Here is a 21,492-nt window from a genome sequence, read left to right as displayed (position 1 = left end):
CCATTGTTATCGCGGCATTCTTCCTCGGCGTGGGAGGCCCAGCCAGCTCTGCTCTTTATCTCTGGAGGAGACCGCAGCGCAAGAGGAAAGACTGTGGAGGAATATCTAAGAAAGGGCTGAGGAACGGAGTGTTTTAACGGGGCTGCGACAACGCGGCAGCCTTAACCCCCGAGCGGCGCGCACTGCCGCCTCGGTAGCTGTCATGGCCGCCCTGACCACGTGATCGGCTCCCGCAGGCCTGGTTTCCGTCGCTCTAGTTCGGTAATCCGGGCTCTGCGACTCCCTCCCTTTCTCGTTTGCGGACTCGGACACTGCCTTTCTTCCCTCTGGAGGGGTGCTGTACAGACATCGAGAAATCCGGTAAGTATGTCATGAGGATGGGCGTTTCCCAGTACTATCCCTACCCCTGTCGTCTCCCCGGAGTCCCAAGCAATAGGGTCAAGGATTTTACACAGGTTCCATAGACTCCCGGATAGTGGTCCCCAAAAGTCTCCTTCAAGTGTTTCAAGGCACTAGAAGGAGAATTTTGGGGACCACTATCCGGGAGTCTATGGAACCTGTGTAAAAAGTGCCTTGAAACAAACGAGAGAAAGAAATTCACATTAACCCCACGAATCAATGGTATTAACAGCTAGATTCACCGAATCGCCTTGCCGGCGTCTCCACTAGCAGTTGGGGGGCGGGGGGGGAGGGTCTTATAGCTACATAGGGGTTTGTTTAGGCACCTTCTGCCCGCCTCTCCCGGGTAGATAGTATCGGCTTTCCACGAAAATGCCTGTTCAGGAGGGGCACGCTAAGGTGTGCGCCTGCGCAAGGTCTTAACGGCGTTAAACCGGACTTGGCCTGGGAGGAAGAGGCTGGGTGGTAAACAGGAAGTGGACGTTGGGAGCTCGGGGGCGGTAGGTTTGTTGTGGGACCCAGGGTCTCCGGCGTGGGGAACCTTTGCCGGTAATCGGACTCTTCCTGTGGCAGCGGGTTAGGTAGCAGCCTCGATCCGACTGTTGTGCTGGTGGCTTCAAAGGCACCCTTCCTTGCACCTGCAGGTGGGTGTGTCGTCCTTCTACCCCGCCCTTCAAATTCTTGAAAACTGGAGTGCGGGTCTCTGACCGGACAGATTGGGCAGAGGTAGAGAACACGGCACTTACCCTCTTCGTTCCTGAGGTAAAGATATACAGAACTTAAGACATTTTCATCTAGGACGTGGGAGGCCGTCTTAAAAGAGTATTTGTGGGAAAATTTGTTGACACAGTCAAGTGTATCGTGTGACGTTATTTCTGCGAGGCTTGGTTTATATGCACAGAGATGCAGTATTAGTTTACTTAGGTTATAAAGGAGATTTACGTGGATGATGTTTAGAAGGTTATATATTTTTGAAGGACTTGTTAAATGTTTTGAGCTACTCAAATGAACTTGCTCAATTTTTCATTGAATACACAGTGCGTTTCCTCATCCTTAAATAGCTGGTGCTCTCCAAAGCCGGTTTTGCCATGAATAAATATGGTAAGGGAGGTGCATAAAGTAGATATTTTTTACACTGTGCAGCCCACGGTTTTTTCCCGATAAGAAAAATCCATGGACAACATTGCATATAATGCTTTCAAATTAATTAAATCTTAACCGATTTTGTCTCCCACTTCCCGAGATCTAATTGCCATATTTAAGTCTTCAACTACACCTTCCTGTATTATATTCACTATCTTCCCAAGGACTTTTAAGCAGGTGACACACTCCTTTTTTTTTTTCTTTTTTAACTTGAAAGGTGGGGAACTTAATTTTTTTAAGTTGTTATTTCACTTAGGTAGTTTTTAAAATGTTTTGGTTTTTAAGGATAGACGTTATTTAATTTATTGAAGTATAGTTGATTTACAATGTGTTAATTTCTCCTGTACAGCAAAGTGACTCAGTTATGCATATATACATTCTTTTTCATATTCTTTTTCATTATGGTTTGTCCCAGGATATTGAATATAGTTCCCTGTGCTATACAGTAGGATCCTGTTGTTTATCCATCCTGTATATACTAGTTTGCATCTGCTAATCCCAAACTCCCGGTCCTTCCCTCCCCTACCTGCCCTCCCCCTTGTCAACCACAAGTATGTTCTAAGGATAGATATTATTATTTTTTTTTTACCAACAGAACAGTTTATTAGGGACTAGCAGAGAAATCACAACCAGCGATATGCAAAGATGGGTGACCATAAGCAAATACAGAGAACAAGCAAGGGGAACATGCTTTTATAGGGAAAAGAGGAGAGTTGGGAGGGGCTGTAATAACCAAAGAGTCCATTGGAGGAACCTGGGAGTCCGAGTATGGAGGCTTCTCATTGGTTGGCCTGCTACAGTCTGACTGGCTGAGCTGCCATGGATGGAGAGAACTTTTCTTCTTCCTTCTGATAGTAACCTAGAGGTACCTTCCTGTCAGAGATGTAGGTTTACTTCTCTCCTGTTAACTGAGGTCTCCTAGGGGGACCTGAGAGCTCCGCCTACAGGCCTGTCCCAACTCCAACTCTACCTGAGGTTTCTTCAGTTACACATACTAAATATGTTTATAATTCAGCCATTTTTTACCATTTTAATGATAGATATTATTGATCAAGTATCATGTGGGGTTTTTTATCATGAAAATTTTGATTCTTATTAGCTATTCTGGGGAAAGTATATTTATTATAGAACACATGCTACAGCCAATCAGTTGGCATCAGCAATATCATGTGGGAGATACGGTTAATTTAAAACCTATTTGTGGGCTTCCGTGGTGGCGCAGTGGTTGAGAATCTGCCTGCTAATGCAGGGGACACGGGTTCGAGCCCTGGTCTGGGAGGATCCCACATGCCGCGGAGCAACTAGGCCCGTGAGCCACAACTACTGAGCCTGCGCGTCTGGAGCCCGTGCTCCGCAACAAGAGAGGCCGCGATAGTGAGAGGCCCGTGCACCGCAATGAAGAGTGGCCCCCGCTTGCCGCAACTAGAGAAAGCCCTCGCACAGAAACGAAGACCCAACACAGCCATAAATAAATAAATAAATAAACAAAACAAAAACCTATTTCTATCAAGTAATCTTAGCAGTCTAAATACGGGTCACCATTTGAACCTCTTTCGGAATCACGTTCCTCTGGTCCTGTGCCCTTCTCATTTGCAGCTGTCCAACCAAAGTCAAGTACTCCGCTCCTCAGAAGTGTAGTTTGGGGACCAGCAGCCTCAGCATCTCAGGTCCTACCCCAGACTGTTGAATTAGAACCTGCATTTTAACAAGAGCTCCCCACCTCCTGCCCCGACGTGATTTTTATACACATTAAAGTTTAAACATTACTGCTCCAATATATTCAACATTGCAGTTACTGTGAGCACATTTACAAATGCTGTTGTTTTATAGGCCTGATCTAAACATAGGCTGCTATAAACAGTTAAAACAAGATTGATGTATGGCAGTGAAGCATTTTATTTATGTATATGTCTGTTTTATATATGTTTTATGTTAAAATGTATATATCCTGTAGTAATTTTCAACTTTTACCTTAAAAAATATTTTAATATGGTTTACATTGCTTATTAAATGTTTTATCTTTAGTTTTTATACATTTGTTTTTTGTCAATAGGAAACACCTGGAGAGAATGACACATTGGTTTCATAGGAACCCATTAAAAGCCACAGCTCCTGTCCCTTTTAACTATTATGGCGTAGTCACTGGCCCTGCTGCTTCAAAAATTTGCAGGTAAGTTTGTCAGTCTCCACAACTATTGACTGAGCCGCCCATGGATACAAGGTACTTTTTTAGGGTCATGCACAATGCAGAAGTATGTAACACACTGTCCCTAACCTTAGGCTCCTTATAAACTTATAAATGACATGTGAAAAGTTAAATCATAGATTATTTAAACTGGGTCCTCAAGTTTAGGTCAGTGAGTGAGTCCCAGAGAGACTAAACAGTCACAATTAAAGAGTTAAGCTATACGTTACAACAGTATAAGAGACTCCACAAAGTCATATATGGATATTGTTCATTGGCCAGATAGTAAATTAATTGAGTTCTGAGCAGGGAGAGGTCCCTATGACCTGAAATAGCCTTCAGAGTGTTCAGTAGGAGAGAGGACTTGAGCTGGGGTTTAAATGAATTGTATGGCCTAGATCAGGGGTTGTCAGACTGTGTCCTGCAGATTGGCCCAATGATTGTTTTCATAAGTAAGTTTTCATTAGAATATAGCCTCCCCCCGCCCCCACTTATTTATATATTGTCTATGGCTGCCTTTCCTCTATACAGTAAGATTGAGTATTCCCAGGGGAGACTTTATGACCCACAAGGCCTAGAATATTTATCTTCAGGCCCTTTGCTGATCCCTGACTTAGTAAGAAGGGAGAGGAGAAAGTCATTTCTGTTAGGTAAACCTTTGTTCTAGGGAGTATGAGTACAGCAGTTTAACTGGAAGAAAAGAGATAGATGCAAGAGATATTTCGAAGGAGGCATCAACTGGCCAGATGTCTGATTTGCTCTGGAAAGTTGAAAAGGATTCATTTAGTCTATGAGATGCAGAACCTAGATGATCAAGACATTAGTGGTACCAGTAAAGGAAAATCAAGAGAATTGCTACTTTTTGTGAAAGGAAGTAATTGGAGCAAAAGGTTGATCTAGACCAGGGGTCAGCAAACTTTTTCTGTAAAGGGCTAAATAGTAAATATTTTAGGCTTTGTGGGCTACATACAGTCACTATTGGATATTCTTCTTTGTTCATTTTTGCAAAATTAAGCTGTGGGCCGTATAAAAACAAGTTACAGGTTGTAGTTTGCCAACCCCTAATCCTAGACATTGGTCCCAGCTTAACTGTTTTATCTGTAGCATTGGGCAAGTCTCTTAACTCCTTTGGATCTAATTACTCATCTGTAAAATTAATAACCTAAATTAGATACTTCTAAGGTACACTTTTCTCGAATTCTGTCATTTTAATATGAATATAATTTTGCACAAGTTGGTTTGCAGGTGATGATTGAATGCCTACTTGGAAAGAGCTAGCAAAGTATTCGAGTCTAGAATAGGCCTTAACGATTCAAATTTTGGGGACTTCCCTGGCGGTCCAGTGGTTAAGACTCTGCGCTTCCAATGCAGGGGGCGCGGGTTCGATCCCTGGTCAGGGAACTAAGATCCCACATGTTGCATAGCATGACCAAAAGGAAAAAAAAAGAAGAATTCAAATTTTTTTCCGAGTCCAGGAATTACTCCCTCCCAGCTTTTAATTAAATAACTCAACAATGACAGATTCATAAGGTAGCCCATCCCATTTTTGGTCAGCTGTATATAATTGTTGCTATATACTTTCTTGGAATCACCCTCCTTAGAGCTGGTACCAATGAATAAACATTCCATCTTAAACCTGGTTTAAGTTTGTGCTCCTTTCTAAACACCACTGCTACTTACAGTCAGTCCTTCTAAATCTTAAAATATTTGGAATGTTAGTATTACTTCACTTGACAAAGAAATTTGAGTATATGCTTTATCCCAGACACTAAGTTCTGGGTATACAGTCCCTACTGTCTGTCTTGGTGCTTACAATTTAAATTTAGTCTTCAGTCATTTACACCCAATTGTCTTCAGTCATGGTCCATGTAATATGATTTCTGGATCCCTCGCTAAGCAAGTTGTCTTCTGAAAGAAGAGGTGTAACTGGAACAGGACCAAGTTAGAGCTGATAATGTAGATCTAGGATTAGATGTAAAGTTATACTCGTAGATGAGACCTCAGAAGAGAGAAGAGCAGAAAGCCAAAGACTGAACATTGCTGGAGGTGGGAATATGAAGGGGACATGGAAGAAAATAGAGAAGGAACTTTTAGAGATAAGAGGAGAATCTGGAAAATTTGGCGTTATTGGAATCAAGGGAGAAAAGAATTTTGAGAAAGAAACAATAAATGTCTGCAACATTTATTGCTGCAGAGAAGCAAAGGAGAATGGAGACGAGGGAGCAGTTTTAAAATGACTAGTGGCCAAGTGTTTTTGCATGTTTGTGTGTGTGTTGTATTATAGAATGCAATTTTAAAATACGGTTTTGTACTTAAGTACATTTTGACATAATGTCAAATTTTGAAATTTTAAGGGGATACTAAAATTATGTATAAATGTTAAATTTCCATTTTTCAAAAAACTTCTGTTGTGAACTGGTCAGATTAATTTACTCATTCTTAATTCTTTCCTCCCATCTTAAAAGCTTGTGTTAGTTTGATTTTTTAAAATTAAAACTTGCTGTGTATTTTTATTATATAATTGTATTCATGATTTGCTCCTTTAGTTGGACTGAGTTTATTTTAGTACAACTTCTAAAACAATTGTTACTAGAAATTTCACTTACCTCGTGTTAGTCCTAATTAAATTCATTCCTGTATACTTAGTAATATCTTAGAGGAGGCGGTGTGTGTGTGTGTGTGTGTGTTTTTAAGCTTTTACAGTTGAAACTTTTAAGCCACTTTTACATAGATTCATTGTAATACAGCTTACTTAACATTACTATCTCTTTTCTGTCTCATTTAAGTGACTTGAGATCATCTAGAGCACGACTGCTTGAATTGTTCACCGATTTGAACTGTGATCCACAAATGATGAAGAATGCAGCAGATTCATATTTTTCACTTTTACAAGGTTAGTTATTTAAATCAATTTAAGTTTTTAAAAGTCAACTATGTAGAAGTTCATATTTGATTCTTAGACTTTTCAAATCTGAATAGTTTAGTCTTCTAGGTTATATTCTTCAGTATGCTTGAGTGTCAGAAATGTGAGAATGTAAAGGTGGTATGTGGTCTTTCTAACATTTTGAAAATTAAATGTGTGCATATTTCATATTATGTTACCTTAGGAGAAGGGGATGGAGGGGCTGGGAGTTTCATTCAGGTATCTGAAAAAGTCATTATCTGAAAAATGTTCTAAACAGACACGTGATATTTCCTGTAAAACTGAAAATGTTTTCTACCTTTTTATAGGTTTCATTAACTCATTGGATGAATCTACCCAAGAAAGCAAGTTACGATATATTCAAAATTTCAAGTGGACTGATACATTACAGGGACAGGTTCCAAGGTAAGCAGCACCAACAGTACTAAATTCAAGCTATTTATGTAACTGTTTAGCTAGTGATTAACTCATAGCCTCTGTGTGGAAGAACTAAAATGTAAGTCTGATCAGCATTTTGCCTTATCAGGAAATTAATGTAAAACTTTTGACCTAAACTCCTAATGCAGTCTATTAAGTACAAACAGAATTTGTTTCTCCTGGACCAAATCATTTTTGAGATAATCAATATAAACGTTAACTAGATTGAGCAGCCTTGACTTTTAATAACACACAAAGAATGGTTTGGGAATTTGAAAACCAAACCTAGATTTTGGTCTTTGCCTCCGTCCAAGCAGAGCAGAATTTTGCTTTCTCCGCTACTTTCCTTTTCTGATGGATAGTTCAGATGTCTCTGGTCAATCTCCTTCTTTCTCTCTTTCTCCCCAGTTCCACCCCAGCTCCATACTCTTCTGACTGACAGTACTGTATTTGTTTTCTTCCTAATTTTACTGTTTCTGCTCTTTTTAAAAACTTCCCCTCCGAACTTTCTCATCGTTCACTTGAAACTAGTTAGATCTAATTACAACAGGAAACCGATCATAATGGTGCTAAATTTTTAACTACTTTTTTTTTTTTTAAACACCATTGGGTTGTTTAAATAGTCATATATCTTTATCTCAATTTGCTTTAGAATTAACCATTTTATAAAATCAGAAGGGAAGGAAATGGGGATTGCCAAACAACCAGGGCAGGCATTACAGTGGAAGGAGTGTGGACTTTGGATTCATACACACGTAGATCAGCCTCAGAGCTTCTCCTGTATGAACATCTGCTTCCTCAACTGTATGCTGGGGTTACAGGTATAGGGCTTTTGTGAGGAACAAAATAGGAAATTTTGTATTAAGGGGCTGATATAATGCCAGGCATTAATAGACATTCAATAAATGTTAGTTTCCTTCCTTCCTTCCTCGGGAATATTGTATGTAATAGAATTCATAAATTAGGTAGGAAGTTGCGGACTGTGGGTCCTTTGCAAATTTTAATATTCTGGGATACCAAGGTTTTCCAAGTAAGTCCTCATTTTCTGTTTTTCTTTATGTACCCCTTTGTACTTCATCTAAAATTAAGGAATATTTTCCTTAAAAACTTTTTTTAAAGAATCAAACCTCTACCATTGTTACATTACAACACTTTGGCAGATTCTAAAGTGTTTTGTATTACATAAATTTGGCACTTTTCCCCACCATGCTAAATTTTCATTCCTTGTGACAGCATTTCTCAGCATAGTTTTATGAGACAGTGAAGAATTATGTGATAAAGGCCTTAAGTTATAATGTTGAGTATTCAGTACATCTGAGATTTTTAAGTTATTTAATCCTTGATTGCTACTTACTCAATGAAAAGTGTGCTGTGAGTATATCTGTTCTGAAAAATGTTTTTTCAACTGTATACGCTCTTAACTACTACCTAGATGTGGTACAATAGAAATGGAGTGTTTGGGAGCAAGGCAGATTGAAATAAACGAAGGGTAAACAGGAGAGAGCTATTCATGAGACTCCATAAAAATTAGCAAAACTCTCTTATTATTTAAAGGTAAAGATATAAATTAGATATGCCTCTTAGATCACCATTACTAGAATTACTAGATGTAATTAGTAGATGTAACTCATTTGAAAGTTCCCAGTGCTGAAAAGAATAAGTCGTTAAACTATACATTAAATTTTTTTGGCATGGTAAACTGTTTTAAGAAGTTTGTTCATAACTGTCATATTTTTGTATGTTATAATGTATATTAAATGTATATATAAGGTATTTTTGAATTACATGTTTTGTAACAAATCTTTTTTTTTTAATCTAAAAAGTTTCTATTCCTTCTAAGATGGAGGCAGCAATTAAATAAAAAATACAAAGCAGAATCATGATTCTAGTTTCTTCCCTTTGGGTAATTTTTCTGTATCTTTATTAGTATTATATGTGTAATAAGGGTATTACTTCAGGTTTTTTACTTCATCGTTTGAGATAAGTGAGATAATGTGTATAAAGAATTTTCAGGGTCTCATCAGAACAGCAGTGAATAAAAATATTATCTTATTTGCTTTGTGAGCTTTTTGCCATCTTTGTGTCATGTTTAGTTATAGAATCTGAAGGAGACAAATAAGATATAAAATACACTTATTTTTGAGACCTTTTTCTTTGTAGTATACTAATTGGCTTGGCATTCAGAATCTTCTACAGTTTTCACATCAGCTTGGCTTTTTGCTCTCCTGCTCCTCGATTTCTCTTTATGAACTGGCAACTTCAATCAGGCTAGTTGGGTTACTGCCACCAGAAAAATCTTTATCATTGCTTGTGCGTTAACAGCATCATTCCCTCATCAGGGATGTCCTTCTGCTTCCCTTCTAGCCCTTCTAGCCATCTAGGCACAATTCAAACTCTATTTATACCATTAAGCCTTCTTTAACCATTCTAGCCTGAAATGATCTCTCCTCTGAAGTCCATTTTCTTAAAATGTGGTGTAAGAATCACCTGCTCCAGAATCAACTGGATACTTGTTAAAAATGCAGATTCTGGGCACTTTCCAGACTTTCTTTGTGGGATAAGTTCCAGTAATCTGTATTTTTAAAACTATTCAACGTACAGTAACCTTTGGGAACTACTATTCTCATGTTTACTATTATGAAGTACATCGTGGACCATTATGTTTAGTCATTCAGTGTTAATTGTGTGTGTGTGTGTGTGTGCTTGTGTCTTATCTCCCAACCTGTATTAAACACAAGGACTCTTCATTTTTTCAGTTAGCATTTAGCTCTTTATGATTTTTTATAAGTTGTATAGCAGGCTTCATATACAGATGTCTCAGTCATTGACAGTACTTAATGATCATGTTTATAATTCTAGTGCCCAGCAGGATGCTGTTTTTGAATTAATTTCCATGGGATTTAATGTAGCTTTATGGTATACCAAATACGCTTCAAGACTGGCTGGAAAAGAAAAGTAAGTTAAAAGGGGAGGGTTATGTGCATATGTATTATTTTTCAAACATATGGAGCTTCATTATTAAAAAGTCTAGGCTACTGATAAAAAGTATCACTTCTAATAAATTTAAGGTTGCCTCATAATGTTAATATTTTAAGTATTAGAATTATGGAGCCCACTGTTAGAAGGGAAAAAATTGTTAATAATCTTGTCATGGGGGTGGTCTTTCTGAATAAAACCCCAAACCAAGAAAAGGGTTGACTGTTTGACCACATAAAGTACCATAAACAAAGTTAGAAAACAAATGAAAGATTGGTCAAAAAAATTGCAGTGCATATGACAAATTGTTTTTATAATGCTTTTACAAATCAACAAGGAAGAGATCAACAAATCAATCGAAAATAAACAAAGGACATAAACAGGCAATTCACAGAAAAATACAAAGCCTTATAAGTATGTGAAAGATGTTTTGAAGGAGTAAGGAACTGTGAAATAAAATGAGATACAGTTTTTATAATAGTACAACTGGATATTAGCAATATGAAACTGGCAACTACCAACTGTGATGCACCTGAACATGGGAATAATATGCAGCCATTTAAGAATGGAGTTGAATTGTATGTGCTGATGTAAAATTGTCTCTGAAGTAATTTAGGTGATTAAAACAAGAGCAGAGTGGTGAATATTGTGTATGTATGTGTTTTTTAAGTATGTGCATGCATTAAATGTATATTGATTTTTATGCTTGTTTATGCACAGAAGATTATCTGGAAGGAAAAACAAGAAGCCTTTGTCCAGACCCCTAAACAGGAGCTCTCTTTTTCACTTGTAGTATCTTCTCTTTGGATATTTTTCATGTGCATTTGTTAGTTTTTTAAGTGTCAAAAGGAAGAAAACCTAGTGAAAAACACAAATGACTAGCTTCTGTGGTTTTATGAGAATGTATTAGTTGTTGGTTTTAATACCAGAAACGGGATTCATCCTGTAATGAATGTAACCACTATCTTTCAGCATAACAGAGGATGAAGCAAAAGAAGTCCATCGAAGCTTAAAAATTGCAGCTGGGATTTTTAAACATTTAAAGGTAAAATAATAGTAATAAAATATATTCTTAATGCTTTAATTCTTGAATAATTTTTATTTCATTCTTTGCGGGGTGGGGTGAAGGAATTGTTTCATCATGTAGAAAGAACTAGTGTGTGTTCTGTTTTCCTTATGTTAAGTACTTTGTTGATGAGTGCAGCCAATTACAGAATATTAAGTGTTTCCACTTCAGAAAATCATCAGTGAATTTTACAGTTAGACGATGCAAGTGGTACTTCACTGCTTATTTTGCGGTCTCTTCTGAAAAGATGAGAGAAAACAAAGCCCAAAAATTGATAGTTCTGAGCATTTCTCTTTGCTGTCTGCAGCAGTTGCCAGGAGCAATCATGATTCTGCAAAACCAAATTTTCTGAGTATATTCTCTGTATTTCAGTGAAAATGCCAGCGGGGCAATCAGTACACACTAATTATATTAAATTGCCTGGAGATGTGATGGGAATTAGGGGAAAGACTAACGTATTTTCCAACCAGAATTACCCCCACCCCATTCTAATTAAACTGCTATTTACTGAAGGCTACTGGAGGCCAGTGTTGCATTTTCTCATGGTAAGGTAGTTTTACAGTGATGAAAAAGCTGTGATCCTGAGTGAGCTACAGAACTGTAGTCTTCTTTATATTTACTATTATTAATGTGAATGAACAGTTCCGGCTGTCATGCAAAAGGGAAATTTGGTTTCCGTTTCAGTTAAACATTTTCTAAGTTGAGAATATGACTTGCATATCTAAGCAATTTATTATGACCCAAATTATGCTCTTTAGTTTCTTATTTTACAAAAATTTATAAAAAGCTTTAAAAGTTTTAGTGTACAGGAAATTTTATTCTCTGTAAGCTTAACATTGCTCCGTTTTACACAATCTTTGTTTGTACCCTAAATTTCTGATAAATCCCCAAATTGAATATCTCACAACTTCAGTTTTCTTTCTAACAGCTGAGTTAAAATTAAACTTGGCTTCTTTGTTTTTTTGTTTGTTTTTCTTTCTCTCTCAGGAAAGTCATATCCCAAAATTAATTACACCTGCAGAAAAAGGGAGGGATTTAGAGGCACGACTCGTAGAAGCTTACATTATCCAATGTCAAGCTGAAGCTCAAGAAGGTATCTTAAATATTGTAAGATTTTTTTAAAGAAAGTTTATATTGGCATTTAGTTCTTTTTTTAAAAATCAGAATTAGCTGGAATTGAGTTTCAGGATTTGAGAAATTTATAGTGAGGAATTTTAAAAATTGATTTTTACCTTTAGCATTTGCCTTCATTTTTCATTAGCTGGAAAAGGCCTTACAGTTTAATAATTTTTTTTAAGAGGATTTTGATTTCATGCCATTTCTGGCAGCATAAAATTAAGTCTGTAACTCATCTTTCCCCCCACTCTACCTTGCTCATTTCTTTTCTGCTTCCACTGTTTGGCTTACCTTGAAATCTTTGCCTTTCAGTGGCAGGAAATAAATGAAGACTTATGTGAAAACAATAAAGAAACTTTGTTGGCTTTTGTTTTTCTTTATTTCAGACTCCAGTGCCCTGAAAGTATTTGTTTCCTCTTACATCATGCGATTTTGTAGTAGGGGTTTTCTGTGATTAGTAATTGGCTAGTGATTTATTTAAGGAAGTGGTATCAGAACAACAAGCTCAGTGTTTTTCTGCTTTGTTATGTTTGCACTTTCTGTAGCTTTTCACGTTAAAATTTTAACAAACTGTATTAAAATCCTAAATAGATATCAGACTGTCTTTTGCTATTATAATTGAACTTAAGGTAAATGCAAGTGAGCTTAATCATACATTCACTACATTGTGTTTTGGTTATAGTAACAATTGCTCGAGCAATTGAACTGAAACATGCTCCTGGACTAATTGCTGCCCTGGCATATGAAACAGCCAATTTCTATCAAAAAGCTGGTAAGTTCTATTTTTAGTCTTTAGATTTTCACATTAAGCTCTTGGCTTAGTAGGGAACAAGCAAAGCAAAAGGACTCTCAGATTGTTTCATCTTTTGCAAAGCTGTAGTAATAGCTGCATTATTTTATTAATCTTGTTTAAAAGAAAATAAAAGAATTAGAGCTGTTCACCGTTAATATGCTCCATAACTTCTAGTGAAAAGGACGATGCTATCCTTTTTAACCAGTTACATCTAATAATTAAACAGCTGTTTTTCTTTTGAAATGTTTTTGGTCTTTATAACAACCTTGTAGTTACTATCCTTATTAAGACAAGAAACTGAAATCCAGAGAATTAACATAACTAATCTGTAATTTAACTGCTAGCAGGTGGGAGGCTGGGACTAGCACTCAGGTCTTCTCCTTAACATATTATTCTTTTCAGTCACTTATTTAGGAAGCATGCATATGTTTCTATTTATGAGATGGTTACTCTTTTAGTTGCTGGGTATACGGATTCACAGTCTAGGGAAGGAGACAAACATGTAACCACATTATTATAGCATGAAATAAGGTGTGGTTACAGGGGTGAAATAAAAACCTAAAGGATCTGGGCATGCTAGAGAAGGCTTTCTAGAGGAAGGTGGTGGTTTAGCCTTATTTGGAAATAGAAATAGAAATTCTAGGTTTGCTGGGATGCTTTAGCGTATGGGAAGAGTAGAACATTCTGTAGTATGTACAGAGATTAGAAAGAACTCAGCACATTCTGGGACTGTGAGACATGTTTTAGCTGAAACAGGATGAGAGGTAGGAGCAAAGGTTACGAAAGTATGCATATGTGAGGCTATGAGTTGCTCTGTAAGCCTATCTAAGAAGTTTGGCCTTCATTCGGTAGGTATTTGGGACCCCTTAAAAGGTAAAATAAAGTCAATCTGACTTGACTGGACTTGAATTTAAGAAAGGTCCCTATCATTGCAAGATGAGAAATGGGCTTACTAGTGAAGGAGTAGTAGGCCGACTCTACTTAGACCATAATCATTTCTTCCTAAGTACTGTGGAAGAGATGATGAAGGTTTTCAGAAAGACAGCAGAGTGGAAACGGAGAGGAAGAAATACATTCGAAAGGTGTTTGGCAGGATATATGAGCATGTGTGTTTGATACAAGATGCAGGGATGGGGTGGTGAGTGAGGGTTAGGAGAGTATCCTTGCTTCTGACTTGGGTGACTAGACTACTCTTGGCATTGCTGTATTATGAAAAAAGGTTGGAAAGAGATACTATAATACTATTCATATTTAATTTGAAGTTCTTAGTCATTTCTATTTTTATCATTATCTCAAACTTAAATTGCATTAACCATCAAATCAAAATAAATAAATGAATAAATAAAATCACTTTAAATAAAGCAAGGTTTTTCAAGTGTAAATGCTTGAGTTTTAGACTTGAATGGCATGCTGCTTTTAGCATCTGAACACGTAAGCTATAAGTCTCCTAGTGAATCAGGGTGAAATTATCTTTTGCTTTTTAAAATGTAACTTTAGATCATGCTTTATCCAGTTTGGAGCCTGCATACTCTGCTAAATGGAGAAAATATCTTCACTTGAAAATGTGTTTCTACACAGCTTATGTAAGTATTTTTAGCCCAGAAACAATGTAACTTACTGTCTCTCCAGCCCCTTGAGCACCAGTTCTGTCATCTCGCCTGACTCTTCGTTAGCATTTTACAGATAATGGACAGCTCTCAATAAATGTTCCCTGACGGTCAGTGCAGCCACTGTGGAGTAAAGCGAGTGGAAGGAGATGGTGTAGAGCTGGGTTATAGCAATGGAGTTACCGTTCGATTCAAACCCGCTTTTAAGCTGGAGCCTTCTGCAAACTTCATGAGAATTCTCTCGTTTCATCCTGTTCACTGAGAAAGATATTTACTAATGCTAATCTTAAGACTTACCCATACAGTGTATCACCCGGGTTGGTGAAGAATCATAAGATTTCTTACACCTTATAATCTGCTTTCAGACACACTGCATAAGACCATGTGCAATCCCTGCATTGATGGTAGACATTTAAGGAATAAGCATGTTCTACTCCAGCCTGGTAACATTTTTCTTAAGACCTGTTTAGTCCTTAACCTCAAATCCTCCCTCCTTCTCCCTCTGCATTAGGACACTAATTTCCCTCCTTTATCCCCTCTGCCCTAATTTTAAAAACAGGTTTCAGCAAATAGTTTTTGCTCTCAGTCCATGGTTAGAAGGCTAGTTTGGCTCAAGGCTTGACATAATTCCACTTTATATACCAACAGAGATGGGGGGAAGCTTATTCAAGTAAAGAGATGTAAGGGACTGCATTGATACTTCAAACAATGGACAAAGGCATTTCTTTGTCTGATGCATATAGAAAACGATGATAGTGGAAAGCATCATTTGAGGAGAGAATGAATAAAAATTTGTTTCTTTTATCAGGCTTATTGTTATCATGGTCAGACTTTGTTGGCTAGTGATAAATGTGGTGAAGCAATCAGGTCTCTTCAAGAGGCAGAAAAATGTAAGTATTCCTGCCAGAATATTAACTCCTCTTTTAAAGACTAATGTTTAATCATAAAGGGAATGGGCAGTTAAAAGAGATTTTGGCGGAGTTCATGAAAGGGCATGAGAATCAGTGAAGTAATTGGAGAAAAGAAAAAAGTGCTTCGAAAACCTAGAACTTGTAGAAAATACCTGCCTACCCCTTATACTGTTGTTGGTAGTGCTCTTACACTAGTTAAAGAGCATCTCTGATTAATAGCCTTTTTAGTATAAATAATCAATAATTAATTATAATCAAATGACTGTATATCCCTTTCACATGCAGTTTATGCAAAGGCAGAAGCATTATGCAAAGAATATGGAGAAACCAAAGGCCCTGGACCAACAGCCAAACCTTCAGGACACTTGTTCTTTAGGAAACTTGGAAATCTTGTGAAGAACACCCTTGAAAAATGTCAGAGAGAAAATGGATTTATGTGAGTACAGCTCAGTATGATTTTAGTAATATTAATAACGGTATAGTATATGCAGTTGGCCCTCTGTATTCTGTTGGGTTCCACATCCGCAATTCAACCAACCGCAGATGGAAAGTATATGGGGGGACAGGGAGGGGGGATTCTAGAAAGTCCTTAAAAGCAAAACTTCAGTTTGCTGCAGGCCAGCAACTATTTACATAGCATTTACATTCTGTTAGGTATTATAAGTAACCTAGAGATTATTAAAGTTTACGGGAGGGTGTGCGTAGGTTATGTGCAAATACTACTTCATTTTATGTAAGGGACTTAAGCATCTGTGGATTTTGGTATCTTCCGGGGTTCCAGAACCAATCCCCCAAAGATACGGGGGGACGAACGTATTTATAATGTTTGAATATTAATATTGTTTTAATAATGTCGCAGTTTGTTAGTCTCTATTCCCATACATTTTATATCAAGTTGCATTGAAGTTGATCGTTAATTTTCTATTTAAACTGGTGATAGGATTCACTTGTGTTAGACCTAACTTTTATTCTGCTTCTGATGATAACATATAAAAGCAAATTTTAAAATTCAAACATGAATTATTAACATATAGCCCACGTCTACTGTCCTAACTTTCTCTTACCTTTGTTTCCCTGCCATTCCTTCTCTGTGTGTTATATATACATATCTTCTCTTGACATACTCATCTCATTCTGTTTTCAGCCATGTATAAAGCAGGTAAATTAATTTTCTGTCAGTTCTGTCTAGGCCTGTCAAGCAGTTTTCCATTATTAAATCAGTGTTGTTCAAACTGTAGGTCAGTACCTATGGAGGTTGTAGAATTAATTTTGTCCCTGCTCTTTGTCTCTTGCATTCTTTCCTTTATATTCTGCATCTGGTCATGCTGCGCTCTTTCACATCCTTGAACATGCCCAGTTTAACTTTTACCACTTCCTTTGGAAAGCATCCCTGACCCTCCAAATCTGCCCCTCTTTTAATTGCCCCACTTTTGTGTTCTCATGGCACTCTACATCCCTCATAGCTTCAGTTACATTGCACAGTTGTTGACAGGGTTTCTTGACTTTGTCACCTACTCATGTGTAAACTGCGTGAGACAGGAAATTCTTCTCTATGTAATTCATCATTAAGTTGCCATTTCCTTGCACAGGGTCTTGGACATAAATAGACACTCAAATAGTTAACAAATAACTGAATGAATTGCTGTTTCCGTTGCTTTTTGCAGTTACTTTCAAAAAGTTCCAACAGAAGCCCCACAACTGGAACTCAAAGCAAATTATGGTCTCGTAGAACCTGTACCTTTCGAATTTCCTCCTACAAGCGTGCACTGGACACCAGAAACGTTGGCTGCTTTTGATCTCACCCAAAGACCCAAGGATGACAGTGTACGAGATTGGGTTTTTTCCATTCATTCACAAAAATTTAAAAAGAGAATTCAGAGTTCACAGTTTGATATTGTCCTCTATTTAAATAGATGCATATATTTGTCTACATGTTAAATTAGCTAATTACAGTGCTTGGTGTAAAATCTGAACTCTTTCAGAGGTAAACCTCTAGGCCCTAATTGTCTTCTGATTTTTTACATAGTTGACTGATGTTGTTTTCAACACATTATCTTGCCTTTTTACAATTCGTCAGAGCCTCCTTTAAGAAGAGTGTGGGAGGACAGGTCTAAAAAGGGTGGCTCATCCATGTTTATATTGCCATAGCATTGCTGTTTTTGATTTAGCATAGTGCATGGTATTTGAAGATTTGACCTAATTTCAACATTCTGTGACATCATCCAGGGGTAAAATTAGACTGCTTTTATTCATTTATATCTAAGTACATCTTAGTGTACTAAACCAAATGATAGATTAAGTGGAAATTTTGAGGTTTGGTTACCAAAAGAGAAGGGGTCTGTGAAAAAAGGGATGGGAATTATTTTGTAACCATAGCTGCTTCCTTGAAATTGTTTTTTTTTTTTTTTAAATATAATTTCCTACCCGTACTAAAACCATTATTCCTTAAAATAAGTTTTTGCCTCCTGTTCAGCCTCTTAAATAATGTCCTAAGAGTAGCCTGTTACTGTCGCAAGTAATCTTCAAACTTAAGGCTTCCATGTGCACAGGTTGATGGCTCAGTTTCTCCCTCCTCAGAAGGAGGAAGAGTACCATTAGCTTGATTTTTGCCTACCCATCCAGGTTTTCATCTTCACTGAAATGTTGCTTTCCTGTTATGTCTTTAATTGAATTGGTTTGTATGTAGCTTCTGGCACAGCTTTGTTAGTCTCCGTGCTGTGTATTTTAGTATATCATCTTTATATTAGTCTGAAGTGGAATAGATCTAGTGTTTGTTTTCCAGATCTTAGTTTATGTACTTACACTATATTTTTCTTTCTCCATAGGCTAAACCCAAACCAGAAGAAGTGGTGAAACCTGTGAAAGAACCAGATATCAAACCTCAAAAGGACACTGGGTGCTACATCTCCTAAAATACATTGATACAGTGTGCACTTTGAATTTTCTTCCAGATAAGATAAACCATGGAACTTCATCTTTCTTGAAATGATTTCTCTAAAGCCTATAGATTAATTTAGTACGTTCAGAGGGAATCTGCCTTCAGTTTATTTGTTCTTGATTTTTAACACAGTGAAAGTGTTTCATGCTTTGTTTCCAAACTCCTTTTTAATCAGGACAACCTGTGAAATATTTTTATTGTACTTCTAAAGGGCATATTTGGGGGTTGGGTTTTTCTTCCTGAACTCTGGGTAGTAGTAAGTTTCAGGTTAATATACTATAGGCCAGAATCATGTGGTTTCAGGTGTGTTTTTCTATCTTCACAAAAAAAAGTTTATTTTCCTTCCTCTTATTTGATACCAGAAGAATGACAGGAGTCAGTTTTTAACAGACAAGGTTTTTTACCCTCTCCATTATGTCAGTTGTAGCACAGACTTGTTATCTTCTGTGTCAGTTACCTTTTCTGGTTGGGGAAAAAAAAAATCACTTTTAGTTAAAGATCAAAAAATCTTCATACCAAATCCCTTATATATGTTAGAATCTATAATTTACTCACAAATCAGTGTTTATAGGTATGTTGAGACCATTTAAGAGCTTACTCTTACGCTGATAGCCCTGTACTTCGTTTCAGTCTCAGTAAGCAAACCTACAATATTTTTTAAAGTACTTTTTTCTAATGGATTTTTTACTTAGGGGACTTAGAACTTGGTAACAGCTCTTAGTGTTTGTGTGAGAAGACAGAGTGAAAATGTTTTTGCAGAAGTCAAACAGTGCATGATGAAAAGAAAGAACTTTTAAGCCTAAACAAGATCGGTTGTCCTGCATTACACTGGTAAATCTCTACTACTTTGTTACAGAAGTTAGAGTAAAATGCCTTTGTTACCTGATTTCAGCGTACATGGTTTTTATATAGTTTTCTAATACACTTATCCTGTCAGAATTTTATTGCTTTAGGCCAAAGGCCATAGCAGAAACTTAGCAAACAGGTACAGTATATCTTAAAAATACCTTGTAATATTTGAAATAGTTTAGTATATACACAAACCTGGGAAATAGTGGATACATAATACTTTAACAAAAAAAAATCACACGTGTAGGTTTATCTTCTTTTGATTATTCTCCTGAGGCATCACCTAATTTTTCTCTTATAAATGACAGATTGGTTCAAATAATAGAAGTAGTAATAGTAGGGAATGTTGAGAGCTTACTCTATGCCAGGCGCTGTGCTGAGTACTTACATAGATAAACCTTTGAATCCACACAGCAATTCTGTGAGAAATAAGTAAAATCTGCATCAAGTATTGGGATAGGAATAAACATTTCATTATGAAAAATAGATTATACCTATCTGAATATTGTGTTCAAATAAATGATTACTTAAATCATAGTTTATACTCATGGGAAAAAAAGCTACATAGAATCAGTGAGGGTTTTTTTTTAATATATGGAAATGCTAATTACTCCTTGCTATATAACATTTAATATTTGAAGCTGCAGTTTTCAGAATAAGTGGAGTAATAACTGAACAGACATTTATTTTGTTGTTTATAGAAAAAACACTTTAATTTCCCTGTATTTTTGTGCTCTATGCCATTTACTGACAAAACTTTAAACCGTACTTGATGTAAGCTTATTACTCTTGGCCTGTAAGATCTATTTATTTTAGAAACTAGTGCTTATTAGTTACTAAATTTTCACTTTTGAAAATTTAGTAACTAGGCTAAATTTATTGACACAATATGTGTCAATTTCACATATTGACATTTTTATGGGTCATACTTCCATACATGGAATGAAAACATGTAATATGCTCAGTGCTTCTGTAAAGTGCAGTAAATACTGGTATTACATTTAATCAGTAATTGGCAACTTTAAGCTAACCAGATAGTAAATATTCTGTTGACTCAGCAAAGGTGACATTTTGTGACTAAAATATCCCATTATATATAATATTCTTTGAAATCGTGTTCGAAATTTGGGGAAGTTAATAAATGTAAAGAAGTTGCATGAATGTCATAGATGTAACTATTTGGGTTAACTATTGCCTACTTAGTTTAAACCAGATAACGACAGCTTACATATCCTGCTAAAAGTGTTATTAATATACTGAATTATCTTTTTATTTATGAAAATAAAAGTGATTTTACTTCCAATTTCATTGGAATTTTTGTTTTTCAATAAATATTTTTATGTTTATTAAGCCAGTAACAAGGTTAATACAATGTAAAATCATAATTCTTCACAGTTTTATTTTAAAATGACAGATGCATTTGCATCAGTTGTTTTATGCTACATGAATTCATTAAATACTCAACGCTCCTTGACCTATTTGATTTCTACTTATGCTTATTGGTACTTAACCACCTTTTAATCTTGAAGTAGGGTTTCAATCAGCCTGCATATATTTTTATTCACAGTATTATCCAGCATGCTGCAGTCTTGTATACGGTGGTGAGCTAAGCTAGAGACCTTATCATTATTGCTGTACGGTACTCTGCAGAAAACTTTGTACTTTGGAAACTTTGAGGTGGCATTTTCAGTACTATATAAATGTACTCAAATAAAATCATATTCAGAAATATTTCCTTATCTTCTAGGGTAATCATGCTTTCGAAAATGAGACATTTTTTATCTCGATATGTGCATAAAAGTGTCATTTGTGTCATTTGGTTTACTATACTTTTGTATCTAAAGACTTTAATCTGATATTTGAGTAATTTGCTTCGAATTTACATTTTTGTTTTAAAAAATGTTTTTGTAGTAAACTAAAGGGATTAAAATAGTTAATCTGGAGGGGGCGCCTACTCTGAATGATAGAACAGAAAGCGGTGTTGGATTGTACTTACCCAAAAGGCCAGAGCTATCACTCACGCGATTCAGCCTATCTGATGACTGTGATGTGCTTGAGGCGGGTGTAAGCTCATAGCTCCCTCTCAGAGTGCTCACCAGAGAAAATGTTAGAGCACCCAGTGGCTTGACATTGTCTAGAGCTTCTCTGGTCGTTTGCCTCAAGCTACTG

General features: G+C 36.6%; 1 protein-coding gene across 3 annotated transcripts; it reads left to right on the top strand.

Annotated features, from left to right (window-relative positions):
- The first annotated feature begins 3 nt into the window (after positions 1–3).
- BROX (BRO1 domain and CAAX motif containing) lies at positions 4–21,054 on the top strand. 3 transcript variants are annotated; one of them, XM_059942123.1, is made up of 14 exons: positions 5–360; positions 1,044–1,161; positions 3,596–3,712; positions 6,514–6,620; positions 6,959–7,055; positions 9,927–10,022; positions 11,016–11,088; positions 12,097–12,202; positions 12,908–12,997; positions 14,516–14,601; positions 15,434–15,515; positions 15,822–15,972; positions 17,201–17,360; positions 18,362–21,054. In XM_059942123.1, the coding sequence occupies exons 3-14, from the start codon at positions 3,612–3,614 to the stop codon at positions 18,446–18,448; spliced, it is 1,236 nt and encodes a 411-aa protein (XP_059798106.1). In that variant the 5' UTR covers positions 5–360; positions 1,044–1,161; positions 3,596–3,611; the 3' UTR covers positions 18,449–21,054. The 3 variants fall into 3 exon arrangements, with proteins under 3 accessions (XP_059798107.1, XP_059798106.1, XP_059798109.1); XM_059942124.1 differs by lacking the exon at positions 1,044–1,161 and having other exon boundaries at positions 4–360; XM_059942126.1 differs by lacking the exons at positions 5–360; positions 1,044–1,161 and adding an exon at positions 862–1,043.
- Positions 21,055–21,492: the final 438 nt, after the last annotated feature.

The sequence above is a fragment of the Balaenoptera ricei genome, chromosome 1, assembly GCF_028023285.1.
Source record: "Balaenoptera ricei isolate mBalRic1 chromosome 1, mBalRic1.hap2, whole genome shotgun sequence".
Taxonomy (NCBI): Eukaryota; Metazoa; Chordata; class Mammalia; order Artiodactyla; family Balaenopteridae; genus Balaenoptera; species Balaenoptera ricei.
This window is presented reverse-complemented; position numbering and strand designations above follow the sequence as displayed.